The sequence below is a fragment of the Cloeon dipterum genome, chromosome 4 (genome assembly GCF_949628265.1).
Source record: "Cloeon dipterum chromosome 4, ieCloDipt1.1, whole genome shotgun sequence".
NCBI lineage: Eukaryota > Metazoa > Arthropoda > Insecta > Ephemeroptera > Baetidae > Cloeon > Cloeon dipterum.
Window position 1 is genome coordinate 17,584,959 of NC_088789.1, and position 23,922 is coordinate 17,608,880.

Genomic DNA, 23,922 nt, shown 5'->3' on the forward strand with positions numbered 1-23,922 from the left:
ACGCAAAAAAGACGAGATCAAATATTCAAAAGCGGACAGCGAGAAGCGAATCAAATTTTATTCCGGAGCGCAAAGTCGGAGTCTGTAATTAAAATCTCATTGCGAGAGTGATTAAGTAAAAGTAAACCGCTGCTCGCGGGCTTTTTCGGCTGGCGAAATTATAATTGCCATGGCAAGAATGGCTGGCTACTCGGCGATCGCAGGTGTTTCAATCACATCAGCTAGCTCTGGATAAAACAATTAAAACTTGGTAAATCAATTTGTTTTTTAAATAAGGAAGCTTGATTGCTCTTGTTTGCACCACGAGAGGCAGTTTTTACAGCAAGTAATGTTTCTATTTTCATTTTATTTTAGCTTAATTTGTTTTGCGCAGAAGAGATGAAGTGAGTGTGCGTGAGCAGCGAAACGACGCGCCTGCTTTTTTGGACAGATAAGTGAGCTTATTTGTTTAGCTTTTCAAGATAAAGCGTGTGCTTTTCGTGTAAATGTTGCTGCAATTAAGTTGTATATTTCAAGAAGCAGCCAGATAAAGCTGCAGCTGAGACAATTTTTATCTTGTTGCTCTGGATTTATGGGAAAGCTTGTACAATTTGCATGCACGGGAATTATTATCCTATCTGGCAAACATGACATTTCTTAAGAATTTATTAAGCGATATGCTGCGTTCAGTGAAAATGTGTCGCTATATATAAGCATGAAAAATGTTTAAAAATTCAGTTAGGAAATGGCTTTGAAAAACATATTTTCGAAGTAAAAATAATACAAAAACTGGGTTGTTTTCGTTCGGCGTAATCCTTGTGACTTACAATTAGTGCAATTGCTCAATTGAGCAGTTTGCTTTCCTTGAGACGACATTGCCGCAGGAAACAGTTCGAAAATCTCTCCGCGCTTCGTACACATCACGATCTCTTCTTTCCTTAAGAACAATTTTTTTGCCGCTGGAGACTTGGAGAGGTTCTTCGCTCCGGAAGGCAGGCCACTTGACGAGAAAAATGTACTCCACTGCACACACACGACGACAGTCAACGCATCAAAATGCAGCGGGGGAATATAATTTGGGGTTTTGCGTCGAGCATTGTTTTATGTTTGAGTGCGTGTGTCTCCCCAATTTCGCTTTTGGAGGCGCGTGCCTAAAATGCGAATCTCGCTCATCCGTCTGTCTTTGTGCGCTCGAAATAAAGGATACAAAGGATTTCCTTGTCGGATATAAAAGGGTGTCAAGTTATTCATTGTTTTCCGCACCAAAAATTGAATCATTTGCCAATCGAATTACCACTTTTGCCGGCCATAAAATTTTTAAATTACATTTTTGTACATATATCTCGAAATATTGAAGAGTAAATAACTGTCAATTCTCAAGGAAACGTTAAAGCAATGACAACAAGATTAAAACATATTATTTCTTACACACAAAAATCTGCTGATAGCTTGATTTCCTTTCTGATTTTGACTTGTGATTCTTAACTTTTCGTTGCCACAACTCCAACCTGGAACGACTTCCGCCATAAACCAGGATAAAAAGCATCAAATTTTAAATATCACGTTGTCTCGACAACAAATTAGCAATAAATGTCTCGTGCGAAATTGTGGGAAGCGTTTAGCTCTCGAGCCTGATTTCATTACTTCATGGGAGATGGTTATCAATTTTCCAGTGTTTGAGCAGAAATCTCGAGGACGGCTTTATTTTGCAACAATTTTCTGCCACGTCCAAAGACGCGTGACATTCTCTGCTGTGCTGTTGCTGCGCGTGAGAAAGCGGCAAAAAGTGAGCAAGTCGCCGGAGACGCAGCTGCGTGCACCAAGGCATGTTGTGTAGTGCGTCATACCGATCGACAAAAACCCTTCTTGTTTGCCGGGAAAAGGGCTTGCAGTTTTTTCCCTGCTCCCCGTTGATGTCAGAGGGTTGAAGGTTACAAGTGCGTCATTGCGTGCACGGATCAAGTTCGGGCCACATTATTTTGTATCGCCTTTCGCAAACCGGAAAAAGCTAATTGAGCGAAGAGAACGAGAAGCGAAAATTGGATCGTCTTGCAGATGAATGTTACAATTGTTATAACGACAGATATTCATTACAAAATTGTTTCAAGATGCGAGTGCACAAGCAATGAAAGCAGTTTTACAAGATCCAAGTCGTTCCTGTGATGCAGGTCATTTTGACTAAAAATCACTATTTTAAACCGACAAGACACAAGACGTTTGACTCAAAGTAGAACTGGAATTTCATTTCTGACAGGCCAAATCGATTCCTCAGGGTTTTTTAGATTAGGCAGCCAAATTACATACTTGACAATTCGACACGTCACGCCGAAAATAGGCTAAAAAAATTCGATTATTAGTGATTTTGGGTCTGATTGTGAGCCAACGTCGGTGACTAATCAGAGAAGGAATGAGCGGTTATTTTACTATCTTCTATGATTCGAAGATCTATCTTCAAAGATCGAGACAGCAGCACCAGAGCGACAGCCAGCGCAACTAAGCAATTGAGACTGGCTTCTGGCCTTGTCGCTTTACTCGCTGTCACTGTGGCGCTGCCGTTCCGATCTTAAGCCAAAGCCAAAGCTGCATCAAAAGCCAATCAGAGAACCAATCCCTTCTTTAATTGGTCACCTGCGTTCTTGAGGCATTTTTTTAGACCAAGAATCACTAGACGAAGTAACGGTTTTTATATTTCCGCCCGTTTTCGGCACGTTAGGTCGAATATTCGACTGAGTGATTCGGATACCTGACCTAATTAATCGTTTATAGCAATGTGAACACTGAAAATTTAAAATTTCAATTAAAAAAAATCACAATTTCAAAGGTCACTGACTCGGCTGTCGGGTTCGAATTTAACATTCTTCAGAGAAGACAATGGAGCCATTATACACAATATTGGAAGCTACCAATTAAGGCGCGTCAGATGCGAATGGAAAAGCGGTTGGATTTTGATTTATCTGGTGCAAAAGCAGTCGTGCCGTGGCCGAGGTCGGAGGCCAATCTCATTTTGCGTGAACTCTGGCTCAATAGAGAGAGAGAGGTTGCCACTTCCTGAACGCCATTTTTCGCTCAATCACTATGGCAGCACCTCTTGACACTCGAGAGGCGCGAGTATTCAGTTTCGCCGAATTTATAGCTGTCGATGTTTATCATCGGCGCGAAAGGGAAGATTTCTAAGGCCATTTGTCTCGTTTTTCACTCACACTGTGCACTTTTCAGGTAAATAAACATTTGTCGTGCCGCGCAGACTTGTAAAACCAGAGTTTAGGAAAAAAATTAGCTGCAACTGGTCTAACCAGCTTTTGTTGAGAGGCAGGCGAATTCTTGTTTGGACACAAAGTCGCACGGACAAGATTATTTTGCTTTAAAAGCTCTCTTTACACATCTGATATCTGATTTGTACACAGCAGGTCTTGCATTGTGCTTTTTTTATAAAACAATATCAAAATCAGCTGCAACCAGTTCAATTTCTCGTTAATATTGTTCAGAGACTTAGCAGTTTCACAAATTTTTGAATTTCATTAAGTCAATTGGCACAAATACGTTTTTTTACTCATTCTCACTGTTCTATGTATACCAATTTATTTGGTCGGTTTTTAAACCCCAGATTAAGGGAATGCATCAACTACTGCTTGAAAAAGGTAACAAAATACATTTTCAAATCAATGAATTGGAGTGCACCCCTGGAGAGGCAGCCAAAGGAGATTAGGCTGTTGGGCCGTCATCGCATCGTTTTGTGAAGAAGCTGGTGCTTTGTGCGCGCGGATTGGCCTTGGCTCTCAAAGAAAGAGATGAGTCTGGACCAGAGCAACCTACGCACACTTATCTCTTCCGCCGCCGCCACCGAGGCACTAATCCCGCGCGAGTGTGTGCTGTGCTGTGCGCGTTCATATCTTGCCAGAAACGCAACTGACTGACCTTTGCCGAGATGCGAAGAAGCAGACGCCCGATTCTAAACATTGGCTAGATTCGGCTTCTTACGACCATCCTCATTTTCGGACTTCAGATGTTTTCCTGATCAGCCCCTTTGATAAATGTGCCACTAATTTACATTTTTATGTCATATAAGTCTCAGCAGAGGTTTCCTGTTTTTCATGGAAGCTCAACTTAATTGGATCATTTAAAACTTAAGAAAATATCTGAAAATATATATATGATAAGAAAATTAAAGAGAAATTATTCAGAGACTGGATTGGTTCTATCTGATTGGCTAAATCGAGAGCGACACCCAGGTCAGCAAGCAGTCAGCCTTTTAAAGCTTACACTGGCTAACGCTGTGTCGCTGGCATCGCTATGTAAAGAGCTAACCAGAGAACCTTTCCCTTCTCTGATTGGTCACCGGCATTCTTGTGGAATTTACTGCTTGGTTTTAAGATTTAGTTTCAAATGTTCTGGGCTGCCTGATCTAATTCGACTTTCAGCAATCGATTGGCACTGTTAAAATTAAGTTTCAGTCCTGGAAATATCACAATTCTTTACGACGGGATTTGATACAGCTCAAAGTCAATTTGTTGGCAAATCTCACACGTGATATCTTATAACGTGATATTCCAGCTTGAATTGTTTAGTAAACACGCATTAATTCAGTGTAAATTTATACATCAAGTCATTTTTATTACCATCATTGACGTGGTGGATCTAAAGAGGCGGCGATTGCGAGCACACTGAGCGCGATCAATGCGTAACTCTTTGCATTCACATTAATTAATTTGTTCAAGGTTGGAAGTGAGTCACACGACTGTGCAGATAAAAAAGAAATTGAAAACATACGCCTTACTCGATGCTCTGTCGTTAATGGCTCATAAATTTCATCTCATCAGCTTGCGTGGAAAGGACATTTGGGCCAAAATTTAAGCGGGGAAAATATTGCGAAGTCATCAGCATTCAAATCGACTTTTTTAAATCTTGCGTGACCCCAGCGAGAGTTTCTCGTCCTTAATAGAAATGAGATTTTTCGGGTGATTATCTTGCAGCTTTCATCGTTCATCAACGGGAGAAACAAAAATTAATTTTCATACGGGTTCCAAGGGCCATCGTGTCTGAGTGCGCGGTGACAAATTGTTTCTTGTAGAAAGTTGTAATTTGTAACCGCAATGTTTCAGCTTCATGCAAAGCAAATAAATGAATCACACGTTTCGTGTATGCTTTTACTCATTCCAGAAGTGTTTGCCAAAACGTATGCGAAAAGAGGAAAACCGGAGTTGGCGAGAAGGATAGAGACAAAAAACGAAAACATGATGACTCCATCTACAGAAGAAGGCAAATTTGTATTTTAATTCAAAAATTCAAATAGCACAGCAGCTGCCTGCAACCAATGGTTACGACAATTTATTCGAAATTATTTACTGACAACTGCAGCAGCGTTTATTTAAATTCTGGGCTAATTACCGCGCTGCTCGGTTCAGTGGCGAGGGGTAGCTGCCACCATTCCACGTGTAAGCTGCAGCATGGGGAAACACGAGAGCAGCTGGGCACTATTTTTGTAGGCGCCAGAGTCGAAATAAAATTAAGGGCCTCATGCACGACTCCTCCAGACAGACGCGTTATAAATTATCGGCGAGGCTTTGACGAGCTCCCAAGAGAGTCTCGATCATTTCGGACACCAACATTAAAGGACAGAGAGGTGTTGAAAATTTTCTATCTGATTTGTGAGGCTAGAAATTCTGGAAATTAAAGTGACGTTGGAATTTTTAGAATCGGCCGCTGCGTTACCCATCAAGCGCTGGATAAATTGAGCGGTCATATTGTGTAGTTATCAGAGTGGCATGGCCGCTGATGTTCAGGACATATTCATTGTCAATTGTTTGTTAAAAAACATTGGCAACAAGGATTTTTTAAATTGACGCATTTCTTATCTTTGCTTCCCTGGAGACACTCTGATTTTTAAAATTTTATGCTTCAAATAGTAAAAAATATATTTGTATATGTCTAATGAAGTTTTTATCAGTTCCAAATTAAGTTGATTTCCGAGAAACACTAAAATAAAACGATTTGTTGGTTCTTGCTTGTAAGCACAAGATGATTCACGCTTTAGATCGAACAGAAAGTTGTTATTCCGACTTCTCTTGCTGGTTCATACACACACCCCTCGCACCCCTTGGTACGAATTCCTCGACCCTGACGTCATCCGCCGCGCCAGCAGACGGCGTGCAAATGCAAAAGGTCTGGCTCGAGTGGCGGGCGTGATTATTCCGATAATATGCACACGTGCTAGGCACACACAAACCGGACGTGCGAAAAAGTCACTCTGCTATATGCCATTAGTCAGAAACACACACTTCGTACTCCCCTAATGCAAAAAAGGGGCAGCAGACGCGCGTTTTTCTCGGCGTTGCCTCTGTTTATCATAAGCTAATAAATATAGACCTCAGCGGCTCAAGTCATTTTTTTATAAATAATCAACTGTTTTTATGTACATTAATGTTATTTCTATTAAATCATTGAGTTAATTTTGGGTTATTAGCTATAACTGAAACTTACTAAAAGCCTTTTAAGATAACAATTTCTTTTTAAAAGGTGTTCCTAATTTATAATTGAAAAGTAATGCCGACAAAGATTTTAAAATGTTTTTTGTCGCACAAATTAGCTTCCGTCTATACCACAAGCTTGAAACTTGAACAAAAGACGTATGTTTGATCAGCCGGACGCTGACAATGTATTTTTCGTCTTCAAGTTGCTGAATGAGCGATTTGTTTATTTTCCAGTCCAGAAGCAGTTTAGCCAATAAAAATCTTAGACTGCCGCTCGCCAAGTTTATGTTTGAACTAGAATCGACTTCCTGGCCTCTAAGCTGTTGCAAATAATCCACAGCTGGCGGGAGAGCTGGAGGGTGTCAGATTTTTTCGATTAACATTTTTTTTAATAAAATGTGTCTTTTTAGGAGCTTCCGGAGTGACGGCCATAACCAATAATTAGATATAAATTGATAAGATCCGCTAGTGGTGCGCCGCCGCGTTGCCATTTTTACAAGCACAATGCATCCGTCGCTGGACGCTGTGAAACGCAAACAATGGGCGCCGTCGGTGCGTATCATCGATTTTAAAATTCATCGAAACGCGTCTGTCTGCATGTGTTTGGTAAATGGAAATAGTAATAACACGGTCGGCAGGGCGCGGTTCCCGCTGTATTTCGTAGGACGTGGGGGCTTCGGCCGGTTTTCTTGCTTTCAATACCAGTCCGCCCCCTCGCCAACCCACAGTACGGGCCCACGCGCCAAACGCGCTTAATTAACGCACCCGACCACCAAATTCACACCAAATTCAAGATAAAACGGACTTCTTGAGTAAATAAACAAATGAATATCAACATCTTTTAATTTGTACTTTTTTAATTCAAAAAAACGTCCACCGGATCCTCTGTAAATAGCGACCACTGGAAGAGGTCGTAACTCACGGTAATTTTTGAATGGAGGTGTGGTTCCCTGGAAAATACAAGAAAGGCGTATCACGTGTCCCAAAGCACGGGAAAATTTACATTTGGCGATTTCACTTAAAGCTGGCGGGAATTTTGAGATGTGGGTATGGTTCACCGGATAATTAAAAGAGAACGAGACACTTGCCCCTGAGCACGGAATGATTGTAAAATTACTAAGATTGTCAGCTAAAATCCTGAATATTATATTTATTTATTTGGTTTCACACAAATAATCCATTTTCAAATGCTTCCTAACTTATTATTCAAGCTTTAAAAATAATTATGTAAAATGGAACACTGCTTTATTTTAAAATATATTTTCGGTCTCACCATATTTTTTTAAAAATGTTTTCAATAAAAATACAAAGCATTAGCCTGAAAGCCCCAGCTGGGCTCGTTTCAGAACCTTTCATTCCATCCCGGTGGCTGCTGGTGCTGCAAAGGAGGCACACCCAAGCAGCCGACGGCCTGAGAGAGACACATTGAATCTCTTTCAGTAACAAGAACCTTTATTACTAGCCACATGATGCCCTATAAATCGGCCTTTTAAATGCGCAGCCCCAGCACAATCTCGTCCATTCTTGTCTTGTTCTCTGGCCAAGTACAAAGGAGTTTGTCTTTTATTATCTTCCAAATTCGAACGATTTATTACGGCCAATCCCAATTTGATTCGTTTGTGCTCCTCAAATACCGAAATGTCTATTTCTGGTTTCTGTATCTAATTGAGGGCAGTTTACAAAACAGTAATTTCACACTGTTTGACACAAAAACCGTGGCATCTGGTAAAGTCAGGGGGGCGAGAGAGAAATTTCTGATTAATTAGCGACCCGTTGCCCGACGAGCTGCACGTGTTGCACCGCGGATTGGGTTTCATTCCCCTGACGCCTGCACTATTTTTGCCGCTCGCTCTGGTGTTTGTTTGTTGTTTCCTCTGTGTGGGGATTTTTTCTTTCATTGACACAAACCGTGTTCGCTGCGGTTTCCAGCCAGTATTCTCATTAATTCAAAGATTGTAATGCATTGCAGACTGCAGAGAGATCCATCCGCAGCGATATCGACCGAAGCGGATCCAGTTTTTATTTCGTAATTCTAATCCCGGCAGCCGTTCGATATGTGTATAAATATAAAATTCCCTCAGCACACGGCATGATTTATCTGCAGTGTTCAAAGACAATATTCAGCAGAATCACTTTCCAACAAACTTACTTTCTCTCACACTTCGAGCCACATGTTTTGTACCAAGTGCGAGTAAGTTACACGCGTCTTTTGGCAATGACCAATTTACACACCGGCTTTTTAAATAAATTAATTAGCCAGGACAGAACCTGCTGCTTGGTAACGAGGACAGCTTACAAAGTCCTTGAACAAGATTATCTATTTCAACAACACTTCAGTTTTATTTTTATCACCTAAAACAAAAAAAAAATCATTTTTTATCGAGTAAAATGGTAAAATATTCCTTAATACTTAAAATTTTACTAGCAGCAGTTCTTTTTAATGTATATCAATCCATTGGCATGTCATCAGCTTTTTTAAGTGTGGAAAAATCAAAATATCAAACACGTGAAAAAACAGCAATAGCCAAAATGACAAAAAAATTACATATCTATCGATTTGTCTCGTCAAGGAGAGTCTGCATATCAAATATCACAATTGGAATCAAATTTCTTGTTTTTTTTTTTTAATATTTAGCATGAAAATGCCTAAAAGGTTTGCCTCTATAGCACACATATGGTGCTAAATAGAAACTTTTCATTGGTTCATTGGTTATTTCCTTCTAATTTCACGAAAGTCTACACATCTGATGCGAAAAAACACACTTTAATGAGGTGACCTTTGGTTGATAAAATGGAAAAAATGTTATTTTGAACTTTTTGTTTTCAATAGTCTGGTTTCTTGGTCTCTAAATCGAATTAATTTTACTTGTTATTTCATCAAATATAAATTAATTTTTTAAGTTAAATAAATCGCTAAGAAAATAACAACTCTGGCATGTTTCGCTAGCACCGAGTGTACTTAGAGCTTAGCATTTTGTTCGCCGGCGTCATTATTTATCACTTGATTGGCTTTGTTGCTATCGCAGCGGCCAGATCTGCGGAAAAGACAAAGAGAGAAAAATCGGCACGAAACCGAATGACCAGAAGGCGGCGGCGTGCACCTTTTAAGGGAAGTGGTCAGACCGGCAGCCGCGGCGAAAAAACTCGAAAAATTCCTCCTCTGCTTTGCTTTGCTCTGCTCCATCATCGCGCAAAGAAACAAAGAAGGCAGAATCGTGCGTTTATTTTGAAATTTATTAAATTGCGCCTGCTCACACGCACCGCGACCGTAATTTCAATTAATTTTCCAGCCTGACAAACCTGTCGGCGGTCTATCGCGTCGAAAGATCTGCAGCAGTGTCCCCGTCGTGATCTTTACCAATTATCTTTAACAGAAACAGTCAAAAGGCCAGAAAAGGTTCCTTTTGTTCGACCAACCCCAGGTAAAAATAAATCAGTGTTTCCCTTCATCACTTTGTGCTTTGAAGGGATAATTTTACACTGACTGTGTAGAGTGTCAGACTGGCACGTTTCTACCATGGCACTGAATTAAAATAATTACAAACGTTTTTCTTGTTTATTTTAAACTTATTGTCTTCTTAGAAAAACGTGCAAAAATGTGTTCAAGTGGATCTTAACCAAGCGTTTCTAGCAATGTGAAATGATCAAACGAACAAAATTTATCGATAAATTGAACGGTTTGTGTATTATTTGTTCTTGATTTCGATTAACCTTGTAGTGATCTGTCTAACAACGTAAGAAAATTGAGGAAAATTCCCTAAATTGTGAAATAAATAGTAGTAATACAATAGGAAGACATTGCTCGCCGCTTGATAAGCAAGCTAACTTTGGAGAAGATTTTCTCTGTCAAATTCTGGCTCTTCCTGAAGTTTTATAGAACATGGAAGATAAATGGTAAATGTTTTTCAGAATTTTGTTGGAAAAAGGTCGTGTAGCAGCCCTAGCAGGCTATGTGGGGAGTTCAAGCTGCGTGTAGGCATAACACAAAAGAGAAGATGGTTCGTTCATTTGACCATGAGAAGGCAGATTTACAAAACTGCTGGCAGGGTTTGTTCCTTCTTTCTCTCGCTTCATTCAATAAAACGTGGAGTAGTTGTTGGCCCTAGATAAAAACAACATGTTTCCCCGGTTTTGTTCCGACAGAAAACACGTGCGCGGCGGCAACGCTTTTTGACTTTCCACAGGCACATCTGGTGCAACTTTGTGCTCTAGAAGTACAAAAAATAAAGAAAGAGTGGCAGCCAACGCAGATATATGTGAACTTTTACGTTATAACGGGACGTGTGCTGTGTGTATATTATGAAACACGAGCTCACGGCCAAATCTTTTTTCTTGAATATAAATACTTGCTGCTATACTCGGAATCTTAATTTCCGTCTTCCTTTAAATTGCTTCTCAGGACTCTTAAATGATCAGCGAATTTTCCCAATTTTCCAGGCGTTTGTTAGAAGAGAATCGGAAAATATTAGAAGAGTTTTTGTTGAAAAAGAGTTACGCTGGTGTACATGCCAAACAGCAAACGCGTAGCATAATTGCCGCTTGGGCAAAAATGGTTAAAAAATCTCGGGTTACAGCGTGCGACTGTGAAAAGTGAAAAACAACCATTTTTGAAACCGCACACTGCATATAAGCGAGAGCGACAGCATGCGAGCAAGAGGGGGAACAGCCAAATTGCACAACTCGGCCACCGAATCGCTCCAAGCCGATTTTTCGGGCCAGCAGCCACGATTTCGGCCCACATTTCGGCAATTTGGGTGTTTTTCGAGCCGATTAGCAGATTTGCAAAGCTTGCGCCGACTGGGGCGAGGAAACACGGCGGGTTTCGGTTTCACGTGCGCACGTGTTTTGAGTCTGCTGGCGCTGAAGGTGAAATAAAGTAAAGAGTTACTTCACAGCAGCCTCGGGGCCGACCGTTTGTTCTTTTCTCTCTCATCCAACGTAGGAGGATCAACAGGTGATTCGTTCTCTTGGCGGAGCATGCATAAATTTGTTTAATTGAACGCACGTCTTATTGAGACGATATGACAGTTGCATAAGATGCCTGAACTACATGTATAATTGAGCGACTCCTTCGCAGACAGCCGTAATGCGAGGTGTGAGAGCAATTTTCGCACAAACCTTTCGTGTTATTTGCCTTCGTTTCCACTTAAATCCGTGTGTGAAAGAAAACAAAGTTCTAGACAGTCACGCAATGATTCGGGTGCGGCGAGAATTCTCAAGTCTGCAATTATTTACCTTATTTTAATGGACCCAGAAGTACTGAAGGAATGTTAACCATGGACTGTTATTTGCTTGGTGGTTGCCACCGCCATCAGTTGAAATTCAAGTTTCAAAACCACAAAAGCAAACTGACTGAGAAAAGCTTTCATTTTACGACTATATGAATGAATGAAATTAATTTAAGTAGATTGATACATACAGTTAAAGTAATTGTCTCTTCATTGTTTTAAACAAATGTGGACAGAAACTATTAAATTTTAGGTTTTGCCAAATTTCTCTAAATATGAAAGCTTGTCAGTGTCTTTTTTGCTTGATTTCGATTCCTCTCGTCTCGATCTATCCAACGGTAGGCGAATTAAGAGCTAAATTCCCCTCCTGGCGAAATAAATCGTGATTTCACAAGGGAGACAGTTAGCATGCATAATTTGTAGTCGATTTTCTTATAAAATGGAACGAAAATCTAGGAAAATTTTAGCTCCTTCCATTTATTTAATTTTTTGTTCTTTAAAGGTTCAGAATTTTTTGTTTAATATTCTGAAAATAATTTCAACTGTGACGTCACAAAGTAGTGGTAGTTCACGATTCACAACACTCAATCAATTGCCGAAATTTAAACGTGTGCCAATTACAACTTTCAATCACTTTCCTCCCGCGTCAGTTTTTATTTCTCGTCGTACTTGACTCCAAGCCGCGTTGGACGCGTTCCAAAAAGCTTTCAATGATAATTTTGATTGCCTCCGCGCTGCGTAGCGAGAGAAAAAAATAAATTTATCGCGGCGTTGATTTCCGAGTACTTTTGACGCCCGGCCAAATTGCTCGTCGGTAAATCAGGATGCATAATTACTAGCCACTGAACAGGTGCAAATTACTTCTTATTAATCCAATCAGCAGCAGTATGTAGGAATTGTTCATGATGAGAAAACCCGAGGATTGTAATTGTAAGTAAAAAGCAGTAGATTGATTTTCATGAGTTGAGCCAACAAGTTCAGAGAGCAAATTACACTGATTTCCATATTATAGATTTTGTGCTCGAGGCAATAATTTCATGTAAACTCGAAAATCAAGGCCGATTCCTGCCGTACAAATTATTTCCTTAAAAATTTCAGCGTCATAACTTAGAGATTTTTTGCTCTGGTCGCTCTGGTATACAAGTAAATGCGCAATTCAGCTTTTAAACGCAGGCGACGAGGCAGCTCATCAAACAACTTGCCTTATATAACTTCCCTGCTGCACACAAGGAGACAGACAGACCGTGTTAAGAAGAAATGAAAGATTTTATACAGTGACAAGAACGACATAAAAGTGTATAAACGCTTGGAAGAAACAATGAGTAATGGTACTAAAATGTCGTTTCAAAAAGAGGAAATAATAATCCTGCACTGCATTATTGTAACTTGAGATGCAATGAAATAAATTTATCTTATAAGTAGCACTGGAATTTTATTTTTGGCTGTGCCAATCCATTCCTGAATGAGGGTCAAATTAGGTTAGGGCAGCCCAAACAACAAGGTTGATAATTCAACATGATTTGCTAGAAAACAGAGGAAACGGAGGAAACGTAAAAACCGTTAATTTTGCCGGTTTTGGTCTGAACAAGACCGCCAGTGACCAATCAAAAAAAGGAGCGGTTATCTGATTGACATTGCCCAAGGATCGAGACAGTAGCGCTACAGTGACACCCAGCGGCAGTGACAAAAGTCGAACCATTAAATTCATGAATAAGATGTAGCTCAGTGATCACTGTGCAGAGGGTGGGGTTTCGTCTAGCTACTTAACTTATGTAGCCTTGTAAACAAATTTTTGTTAACATTAAAGTGAATTTAAAAAAAAAAACTCCAGAAAACTGGGTAATTATAAAAAAAAATCAAATTTTTTCCAAATTACTAATACAGTTTATAGATCACAATAATCAAGTGAATAATGGTTCGTCCTCTGGAGTAAGAAAGCGATTGACGGATGTCACCAATTTCTGTGATCTGTTTTTGATGCAAATAAGGAAAAGGGGGAATTTCTAGTGTCCTGGCCACGATTTCTGTCATATTTCAACTCATACTACTAACTCAATTACATTTTTTTAGGGATGTGACATTTGGGAGGAGCGTAATCGGGTTTGCACATCCCTAATCAATTAATATACAACGACACTTTTAATTATAATTAAAGTGATCTTCACTGTCTAATATTTTTATTATTTTGTCATCGAATGTGGTTAATTAAAAAACCGTGAAAACTCCCTGCGCAAAACCAAAAAGCTTGACAACTCATGGAAGTTAAATTATTTTGTAGACTCATATTGAGATATGATTTAATTTGTGCCATCTAAATAATTCGCGGTCTCTTGGGACATGATTTGCATAGCATTTTTTCGAAAGCAAATAAATTAAAAGAAAATCAGACAAGCAGGTTGGAATAATCGTACCAGCATAAAATAAATCTGTCTCAGTGCTTTAACAAGGATCAACTTTTCGCCTCTTCCCAAGCTGGCAGAGATAAAATCAATTTTTCATTCCCGAAACGGATAAAATATACGATTTGCGAACGAGCAAAAACTAGATCCTAATAATTGCCGACTATCCACTCTCGATTCCGAGAAGGCGCGATCTCACGATTATAATTTGCGCTGCTTACATAACTGTGGGAGTTTCAACGCCTGCAAATTCTACAAAATTGGCCAACGAAGCGAAATACATCATGAATGTATTAAAATGCACGACATATAAATCTTACAGCAGAGCAATTTCTGCACTTTTGTGTCCCGTAGACGAGAGTAGGGATCAGGTTGATAACCGGTTTCCTCGATCGTCAGATCCTCCCCCCTATGTGTATGAATGCAGAATTCAAGGGGGTGGCTTGCCATAGCTGCCATTGATGTTAAACAATAAATAATAATTGCGGAATCCAAGCAGGTGCTATTGCATTGACAAAAGCAGGTCCCATAATCGAACCACATAAAAATTCAAAACAAAAAACATCAAAATATATATTAATAACATTACAAGATATTGAATAATAATATGTAATCGAAATATTACGTAAAAATCTTGTGTCCCGTGAAAAAATCGTATGTACTCACCGAAAAATTCCTCCCAGCTGAGAGGGGCTTCCCACGGATCTTCCATAATCCACGTGCAACCATTTATCCAGTCATGTTTTTGTCTGCGGACAAAATCCGAAACCCACGTTTTGGCCGCCTTCTTTCGGAACACTTGGAAAGAGGTCCTTGCACAACACAATCAGTAGAAACTACCGGCTGCGTCTGTCGGGGGCGCAGACTGTGGACACAATGGACATGGTCGGCTCCACAGCCAGATCCAGCCGTCTGCGCGCACTCCAGTCAGACGAGATCGAGTCAGTCGAGACAGATCGGCGGTCCACTCATTTTGTGATGTTGTTTAGCAGAGGCAGCCAGCAGGCATCCCTCCCCCACCACTGGCACGCTCGCAGCAGCTAATGGTCCAAGAAGATTCGCCACGCTGCTGCCACCTTCCAGCTGACTTACGTATCATCTGAGAGAAACGAACTGGCACGACTGTACGCCATGAAAGATCTAACCACACCTCTATGATTGGAAGTGTGACGTTATGAAAGCACATTAAATTTAAATCTAATTTTTTGTTAATGTTGTGATGCAAGAATAAAATTATGTGAAAGAGAAATATTTAAATAAAATCAGCTAAATAGGTAACCTTAATGCAAAAATTAATTAATTTTAAACATTCTGACTTCCTATGGTTTGCGAGCCTGAACGCCTGTTGGGCAGATGGCGGTAGTGGTGGGAAATCGCCGCTGGAAAGATATGTCTGTTTTGGCAAAATCAGCTGCGCACAGAGAAAACTCGACCCGTATTCGGGACCCCTGGACGCAAAAATCCGTTTTCCCCGAAACTGGCCGCCGGTTTCAGTGAGAGAGGCGTGGCCCACATCCTGCGGCCGATGTTCACTCACTTTTGACATCTCCAATAGCGGCTGCCGGTCCAAAAGGATAGCCATAATAAAGAATTTGCTGTTGCCTCCAGTCAGGGTGAGTCACTTTGTTCATAATTCTCTTCGCATTTTGCCTTTTGTGTGTGTCGTCGTCGTCCACGCGTGTGAATGCGTCACATTAATAATAGAGTCTAGACTGTTTCAATTGCAATTTTAGGTGCAAAGATGTTTTCCAGGAGAGGATCGTCGTCGTGCAAACTGCCCTTTCCCAGCTGCTTGGGCTACACTGCCGATACTGACGAGTTGTTTGAAGCACACTCGGACAGAATGGCCAGGGAACCAGTCGTGCTTAATGTCTACGACATGGTAAAAAAGCCGCAGTTTTCAATTTCGTGTGTAAATTTAATATTTTTTTCAGTACTGGACCAACGAATACACAACAAATTTGGGCCTCGGCGTCTACCACTCGGGGGTGGAGATCTATGGCACAGGTATGGAGCAGGAAAAATTGTTAGATTTTTTGCTATAAATTTTCGGCAGAATTTGCTTATGGAGGCCACCCGTTCCCTTTCTCCGGAGTGTTTGAGATCGCGCCCAAAGACGCTGATGAGCTGGGAGAACAGTTTAGATTCAGGTTGGTGCAAAATTCTATAAGGAAAACGGATTTTTAATTGATAATGCACTATTTTAGGCAAAGCATACAGTTAGGATTCACAGATTTCACAGACGAAGACGTGAAACGGATAGTGGTTGAGATGGGAAAGGACTTCCGTGGTGATCGGTACCACCTCATGAGCAAAAATTGCAACCACTTCTCTGGAAACCTTGTTCAAGTAAGAAAATTAAAAAATATTAATCAGTCTTGTTTTCAATTTAAATGCTAGACTTGTTTTCGCCAGTGAAATAACTAAACTTATTTGTTATTTTTCTTTTTTCAGACATTGTAAAAATATTTTGGGAATAATTTATTAAGTCTCTAGAAATGAATTAAATTTTGTTATTTGAAACAAGAGATTTAAACTGTAGATATGCAGGAATTTTCATTTAAAAGCTTACTCAATGGCTGTCCAGTACAAAAATGGGCAAAACTTTCCATTTTTTTAAGTAGGTGCTTGAATTAAACGATAATTTTTCTCTTCTTCAGATTCTCTGCGGAGAGACAATTCCCAGTTGGGTGAACCGCCTTGCCTACTTCAGCTCCTGCGTGCCCTTCCTGCAGCGCTGCCTGCCGCGAGAGTGGCTGACTCCGATGGCGCTGCAGCAGTCGCTGACCTCGCACCCGCAGGGCGAGTCGTCCAATGTGACGCCGCCCTCGTCCAACCACAGCAGTAGACACTTCTGATTATGCTGCTGCCTGACAAACAAAACTCGAGTCAAGACTGTTCTTCAATTTAAATTAATCTGTTGAAATTCGCAACAATTTTTTAATTTTTCGGCATTTATTTCACGGAACCAAAACAAACTGCCGCTTTTTGTGCGATTCAGTTAGTTTTCAATAACTCTCGCCATTTTCGTGTCTATGAATATTGATGAATTAACTCTCAACGACTTTCAAAAACCCCAGAAACGTCGTGTGTTTCTTGTTGTCAACAAATTTTTAAACACTTGTCGATGTCGTAACAAAAATTGTATGGATTATTGGACAATTGCGCATAATATCAACAAGTGTATTTTTAAATGTCACAATATTATACGTGATGTATTTGCGCGTCGGATATTGTAAAAATGATGTTTATAATAGATCTTGTTATATACGATCAAATAGGATAATCCCAAACACGGACTTGGATTCGGAGGATAGTCTTCCGTTGCAGTCTAAAAATGAACAGCTATCGCTTTACTTACAAAACTCTTTTGCAATTTGCATCCTCTGGCAGCACAAATTTTGTTTCGTCTTCTGCAATATGAACGAACATTAATGAAACTTTGTGTTGAACTGTGAACTGCAAAGGTAATAAAATACATTTAAAGGATTTCCGCATCTAATGCAAAAACTATTAGCCATATTATCACTCAAATTTTAGTTGCTTGTCGATTCAGTAAATTCATCGCTTTTCTCCTATGTTTTGCTCCTTTTTTTAATGTAAACCGTCCTCGTATTAGTTAAAATCAACACACAAATTAAGCACGAATGTTGAAAATTTACAGAGTACTAAATTGTGCGTAGAATTATTACACGCAATAAAGGAACTATGCCATTATACACATTCATTTCTATTCTATTTTGAATTTTAATTTTTCTTCAGAACTCTTGATGTTCAAGTAGTAATTCGGTGATTTCGCCTTCTCTTGATTTTTGAGTAGCGGGCGGGTGCAAAAATAATTGATCAATAATAATTGGTTCCCTGTTCCCTAACTCAAAATAGTCTATTTGGAAAAACTTAATCGAAAAATAATGAGTTTCTCAGTTTGAAAATTTGTATAAAATATTTTGCTTGGAAATGCTTGTTTTTCTTTGTTAACATTTTAGTAGTTTTATTGTCACTTTACAAGGTCGTTAGAACACACATCGAAAAAAATTGTGGCAAAAATCTGTACATAATATTTTGAAAAAAGTCCACGATTGATCCGCATTGCAAGATGACTATAATGAGAGGGCGCAGGTCCAAAAATTCTTGAAACGCGGGCGTAGCAGTTTCCAGAACGTGCTGGAAATTCGAACATTTTTACACTTTCACCAAGATTTGTTGTTTAAAACCCGATATATAAGAGAATTATTTGGACACAAGCAAATAAATGACAAACAATGGTCCGTAACAAACACTGATCGCATTTTAAGTATTGTCAGGTAACTCTCTTCAATTTGGCGCCACCTTTATGATTCAAAAGAAACGCATGCGCAGATAGTACCTCCGAACAATTCTGGGCCCCTCCCCCATTCTGGCTCTCGGCAGGCGTTGGTCCGCCATTATGCAGCACAGGGCTGGCAACTAAAAGGCAGTTTTATTCGGCATACTTTCTCGCTGCCACCATTATCAGGTACGAAATGTCTTCGGACTTGTCCGCAACATTAGTATTCACGATGCGGCCGTGTGGAGAAGGGCGAAAGTGGCCGTGTTCGGCCGCAAATCGTCTGTCCCCTTGTCGAGGCCCTCAATTGTCACGGAGTCACGGGCTGCCATTCCCGAACCGAATTTTCCGATCATTCGCAGCGTTACAAGCTCGAGTTCCCGCGTATTTTGGCGGCCGGTTTGATATCATTGCCAAAAATATGAAATTATTTTTCGTGAGTCGATTTAAATTTCCTAATTCTAATTTTTTTTGCGCAATAATGGTTATTTTGAAATTAAATATTTCTAATTTATTATTAATAATAATTTCAGCAATGGAGCTGTTGGAGGGCGAGAGCACTGTTGTGCTACCCGGCACCCTGTGGTGCTTCATCTGCGGCAAGAGGGTGGGTTCCTCCGCCCGCTCTTGCACGAACATGTTCCAAGTGTCCACGTCGAGCAATCAGCTACTGCACAAATGCATCGCCGGCATAATTAGCAGGGACTTGGTCGAGGATCAGGTGCCGACTCCCGTAAGTCTTGTTGAAATTTTTTCTGGGCTGTTGAATAATAGATTCCGTAGAACCTGTGCAAGGCGTGCCACAAGACGGTGCTGAGCATTGACGAGGTGGAGATGCAGTTGAACGACATGAAGGAGGAAGTGATAAGCAGGTTGAAGAAAACAGAAGCCATGCTTAAGAACGGGGAACTGCCTCCGACTGACGAGCCTATTCTGCCAACCCCCAAGACAAAGACGCCGAGGGCTCCGATTTTTATCAAACAGGAGCAGGTTGAAGTCACTGTGGATGGCGTTAAGAAGGAGCCACAGCCCGCGCCTAAAAGGTCTAGGGGCAGACCTCCGAAGAAGGCGTACACCCTGGCCGCTAAAAAGGACGCAGAGCCTGATAGTGTAGAAAAATTTGAAATATGATAGAGTTTATTGATTAATTAGCTTCTTATTCAACCTTAGCTGTTGGAGAAATTAGAGGCGATTCATGGTGAGGGCAAGAGCAGCGAGGCTGAAGACAGTCTTAAGCAGATCATCGTCAGCGTCGGCGCCGGGGATGACAATGAGGACGTGGAAGCGTTAGCCGACTTGAGCAACACCTCTGACCCTGACTTTGACGCGGCCCAAGAGGAGGTAGAGGAACCTAGCAAGAAAACCAGGGTGAGGATCTCTCTGTCTAATAAGCAAGGTGGGGTTTTAAATGATTAACATTTTAGACGCGAACAACCAGATTGGGTAGTAAAAAAGCCAATCCACTAGCCAAGAAGCGCGGCAGACCACGCGACAGTGGCAGAGGAGCCGAGGAAGAAGATGTAAGTGTTACAAAAATTCAGCCAGGTTTTTCCGCTGGGTCTAGACCAATTTAAAAAATCAACCTAGCCATGCTTTTGAGTTCTGGGGTGAGCAAAACCTTAAGGAAAAACTTTCAAATCAATTATAATCGTAATCAATTTTTAATTACATTACCTTTGAACAGACATTTTAAATCATTATTTTTTTTACTTTCCTATATTCTTGGATGTTTTAAAATAAGATAATTTCTTGCATCTATTTGTTATAAATTTTTCATTTTTCATTACACATTTTCTCAATTATATTTATTATTGATTATGTGTATGATTGAAAATATTTTGAAAATAATCATTTTTGTCCTTTGTAGACTCAAACTGGTGGATCTGAGCCTGAAGCTATGCTTAGCTGCTCTGCGTGTGAATCAAAGTTTACCGAAGTATCAAAACTAATCACTCACTTGAAAAAAGAGCACGACATCACCGTCTACATGTGCGAGTTTTGCGGCGGAGATTACGAAAACCAAGAAGCGCTTGAGGAGCACCAAAAAACGTCACATCCTCCGGATGCTAATGATGAATCTGTAATTTACACAATCAACAGATTGGATTATCACTAAATCAAATTCATTTGCAGAGTCCCGTCTATGATGCAGATTTAGACGCCGAGGGAGATTTCCAGTGTGAGCTCTGCAACAAGCTCTACAACAACAAAAGGGCTCTGAAAGAGCACAAAAAAGTTCACTACGGACGCAATTATTCTTGCGACATCTGCCACAAAAGGTTTGCGACGAAAACGTTGCTGAGCGAGCACATTGTGCAGCACGACGGACAGCGCCCATTCGAGTGCAACACGTGCGCCAAAACCTTTGCCTCCAAATATTGCCTGAAGGTGCACTTGAAAACGCACCAAGTGCGACCGCGGCCCTACCAATGCCAATCGTGCCCAAAATCTTTTATGAAACCGGAGCATCTTTCTCAGCATGAGCGGACCCACACTGCCAAAAAGGTAACAAATATGTATAATTTTGTTTCATTTACCAAAGACATAAGCTTTATGAGAAAGTAGTGTAATCAAACTTGTCTGTAATATCATATTCTTTTCATCGTTTTTATGAGAAAATTTTGAGACCTGTTTTTTATCTCCCCTTAGTAAAATATTGAAAAATAGACGCCCTTGGCCAAGGTCAATAGTCACATCTACTTAGTTTAATTCAAGTTTCTAATTAACAATTTGAGAATGTGCTGTCCCATGACATAATGCGCAACTTTATGAAATTTTCAGTGTTTTTTCCTGCTTAGCGCATCCCGTGGGCTGTGAGCTCATTTTTCTCTTTTGTTGCGAAGAATTACGAAAAGCATTTATTTTCACTTTCATGTTTTGAACAAAAATATTGTCATCTCCAAATCTCGGATTCTGAACATCAGAATTGCATCAAATGTACACCGTTATACTTCTCTCAACCTGCTCAGACCTGCTGAAAGGTTTAGGGGGGCGGTTGGCACCTGGGTTAAGGACTTTGAGGATGGTTTAAAATACTGAAAGTGTATGATTTGTGTCTAGATGAACCGTCGTCTCCAAATTAACAACAATTTTAATTGTTAAACACTTTTGTGTCTTTAGGAGTACCTGTGCACGACTTGTGGCAAGGGCTTTGCTAGCGCGCGAAACCTGGAGGTACACGGCGTGGTGCACACGGGCTACAAGCCGTTCGTGTGTCGCACATGCGGCAAGGCGTTCGCGCGCCGGGCTGAAATCCTCGACCACGAGCGCATTCACACAGGCGAGCGGCCCTTCCAGTGCGAGACATGTGGCGCAACCTTCAGCCAGAGGTCCAACCTGCAGAGTCACAAGCGGGCCACGCACCTTGACGACCGCCGATTCGTCTGCCCTGACTGCAGTGAGTACACATAGAAAAAATGTTTTAATTTTTTTCTTCAGTTTCATTTTTTAAAAAAAATGCAATATTAATAATAATTTTTTCAAACTGCAGAAGTATTCAATGTGTATAAATTTTTCAATACGCCCTCTTCCAGTGGTTGCTCTTCACTGGATGTCTGGTGTAAAAATTGCAACATATATTCTTAAATTCTTGCAATTTTTCCTTTATATAAGCGTAGTATTTCATATTTTCTTTTCATTTACAAATTCAGAGAAGAGCTTCAAGCGGCGGAGACTTCTGGACTACCACATGCGATCAGTTCACACAGGTGAACGGCCTTACCAGTGCGAGGAGTGCAACGCCACTTTTGTCTATCCGGAACATTTCAAGAAGCACAAGCGCATACACACTGGAGAGAAGCCCTTCCGCTGTGAGGTTGGTGTATTAACATTTTTGACAAAATAAATGTACAAACTATTTTAGCAATCACGCTTACCTTCAGTTTGTGTGATTTCCATTAAAACTTATAAACCATTATTTTTTAACAATTTTTAAAAAATTTAGGTGTGTGGAAAAGCTTTTAACTCTCGTGACAACCGAAACGCGCATCGTTTCATACACTCCAACAAGAAACCATATGAGTGCCTGGTGTGCGGCATGGGATTCATGCGGAAACCACTGCTCTACACGCATATGCAGTCTCAAGGCCACGTGCACGACACGATCGTGGTGAACCAGCCACAGGTGCCGCAGGGCGCCAGTACCATGGTGCACGAGGCGGCTGCCGCCGCTGGAATCTCTGCAGAGAAGGTGTACATCTCCACGCAGGTACGCGAGAAGCCGCCCTGAGTTTTTAAACCCTTTTTAAAAGACCTTTTAGGGAAAAGTATTAATTTAGCAAACACATAGCTGCTTTTTAGGCACTCAATTTTCTGAAATAAGTAACCGTATGTCAAAAAATCCGATGTAAATTATAATATATAAATGTTATAAAATATGAATGAAATGCAGACTAATTGACTGATAGCTCCTACATTTTTTCTTTTTTTTTTAATGAATTCAAAGTGTTCGCTTTGTCCTCCGTGAAGTAGCAGCTGATTTTTTCTAACTAATTTCTAATTTCAGGACCCTGACGGTATTGAGGAGGCCGTGGAGACGATTCTGATCGAGACTCCGATGCAGTTTGCTGAGGGCGAGACGGTGGAAGTGGCTGGTGACGGGCCGCGGGCTATCATCCTGCACACTGCTGAGGACGTGAAGGAAGGAGGCAACATCCAGTTGGTGCACATACGCCTCGAGGGAGACGACACGCCGCAGTGGGTCAACATCTCCGAGCTGAATGAGGAAGATGAGCCGATGGAAGCTTAGCACACTTTAAAAAAATTAAACAAAACGATTTGTTTTTGTCACTTTATTTCTGTGTAGCCTTTGGTTAGGGGTAATTAAACATAAAGTAATTATCAGGCTGAATTTGAATCATCTGCTGAAAGACAGTTGTAATAAAGGAAACTTTTGACTAAAATCTAAATCACCCCTGTTGTTTGCGTACAATCAATTTTAGTACGAGAAAAACAAACCTATTAACCCCTACTCAATGCATGCCACTACTGACGCCAGACTAGAGCTCACTACATACTTCTTATAGGTTAACACGTTGTTGCGGTTATTGCAGGCAACACTTCTTGCTTTCAAACTTGTTTGTAGACAAGGGCCATCGTGCAGCATAAAAAACAAATTCACTTTAATCTTAAAGTCAAACAGGGCTCTTGCCAAAAAATGAAAATCAACAGAGATGAAGAACGAGAAGAATAACTTTGCCGCGATGAATTTAAAATTATCACAGTTGAAGTGAGTGCATTATTATTAGCATTATTTCCTGAAAAACAACTTTTCCATTCTTCACCATACTTATTTATTATTGTTATCTTTGAAGCGTTTTTTAGTGTCTCGTCGATTACAGTCGAGTATCAGCATTAGCAGAGCAGCGGATGCGATCTTGGTTGTGACCGGTGATATACAGTCAATATGCAATTGTGTAGTGGGGAGCCAGACCAGCTTAGTGGGTTAACGCATGAGGTGTTGACAAGGTTCGAGACGGGACACATACATTACACATGACGAATCTCCCCAATATGATTAGAATGGTTCTATATGAGTCATGTGC

General features: G+C 40.5%; 3 protein-coding genes across 5 annotated transcripts in view; 2 read left to right on the plus strand and 1 right to left on the minus strand.

The window, feature by feature from the left end:
- LOC135942550 (pleckstrin homology domain-containing family G member 1-like) overlaps positions 1–15,072 on the minus strand; it is a 37,647-nt gene extending 22,575 nt beyond the window's left edge. Inside the window, exon 1 of the mRNA XM_065488707.1 lies at positions 14,740–15,072. Within this exon, the coding sequence (XP_065344779.1) occupies positions 14,740–14,785 (46 nt within the window). The 5' untranslated portion in view covers positions 14,786–15,072. The remainder of the gene's footprint in view (positions 1–14,739) is intronic.
- A 373-nt stretch (positions 15,073–15,445) lies between these two features.
- Positions 15,446–17,792, plus strand: LOC135942366 (deubiquitinase DESI2). 3 transcript variants are annotated; one of them, XM_065488442.1, is made up of 6 exons: positions 15,446–15,686; positions 15,815–15,955; positions 16,008–16,080; positions 16,130–16,223; positions 16,281–16,422; positions 16,734–17,792. In XM_065488442.1, the coding sequence occupies exons 2-6, from the start codon at positions 15,815–15,817 to the stop codon at positions 16,929–16,931; spliced, it is 648 nt and encodes a 215-aa protein (XP_065344514.1). In that variant the 5' UTR covers positions 15,446–15,686; the 3' UTR covers positions 16,932–17,792. The 3 variants fall into 3 exon arrangements, with proteins under 3 accessions (XP_065344514.1, XP_065344513.1, XP_065344515.1); XM_065488441.1 differs by having other exon boundaries at positions 15,447–15,686; positions 15,807–15,955; XM_065488443.1 differs by having other exon boundaries at positions 15,447–15,686; positions 15,826–15,955.
- A 649-nt stretch (positions 17,793–18,441) lies between these two features.
- Positions 18,442–23,286, plus strand: LOC135942365 (zinc finger protein 436-like). The gene is made up of 11 exons (XM_065488440.1): positions 18,442–18,568; positions 18,913–19,112; positions 19,163–19,489; positions 19,550–19,747; positions 19,804–19,899; positions 20,247–20,459; positions 20,513–20,884; positions 21,500–21,776; positions 22,030–22,193; positions 22,323–22,586; positions 22,884–23,286. Exons 2-11 carry the CDS (start codon positions 18,915–18,917, stop codon positions 23,124–23,126), a joined length of 2,352 nt encoding a protein of 783 aa, XP_065344512.1. The 5' UTR covers positions 18,442–18,568; positions 18,913–18,914; the 3' UTR covers positions 23,127–23,286.
- The last annotated feature ends 636 nt before the right edge of the window (positions 23,287–23,922 follow it).

What these genes read in the sequence shown, in the direction of transcription:
- LOC135942366 (XM_065488442.1), top strand. Translation starts at nt 15,815, where the DNA reads ATGTTTTCCAGGAGAGGATCGTCGTCGTGCAAACTGCCCTTTCCCAGC. An exon ending in TGCTTAATGTCTACGACATG is followed by an intron (nt 15,956 to 16,007) that starts GTAAAAAAGCCG and finishes TATTTTTTTCAG; the next exon opens with TACTGGACCAACGAATACAC. An exon ending in GGAGAACAGTTTAGATTCAG is followed by an intron (nt 16,224 to 16,280) that starts GTTGGTGCAAAA and finishes GCACTATTTTAG; the next exon opens with GCAAAGCATACAGTTAGGAT.
- LOC135942365 (XM_065488440.1), top strand. Translation starts at nt 18,915, where the DNA reads ATGGAGCTGTTGGAGGGCGAGAGCACTGTTGTGCTACCCGGCACCCTG. An exon ending in AGGACGCAGAGCCTGATAGT is followed by an intron (nt 19,490 to 19,549) that starts GTAGAAAAATTT and finishes ATTCAACCTTAG; the next exon opens with CTGTTGGAGAAATTAGAGGC. An exon ending in GAGGAGCCGAGGAAGAAGAT is followed by an intron (nt 19,900 to 20,246) that starts GTAAGTGTTACA and finishes TGTCCTTTGTAG; the next exon opens with ACTCAAACTGGTGGATCTGA.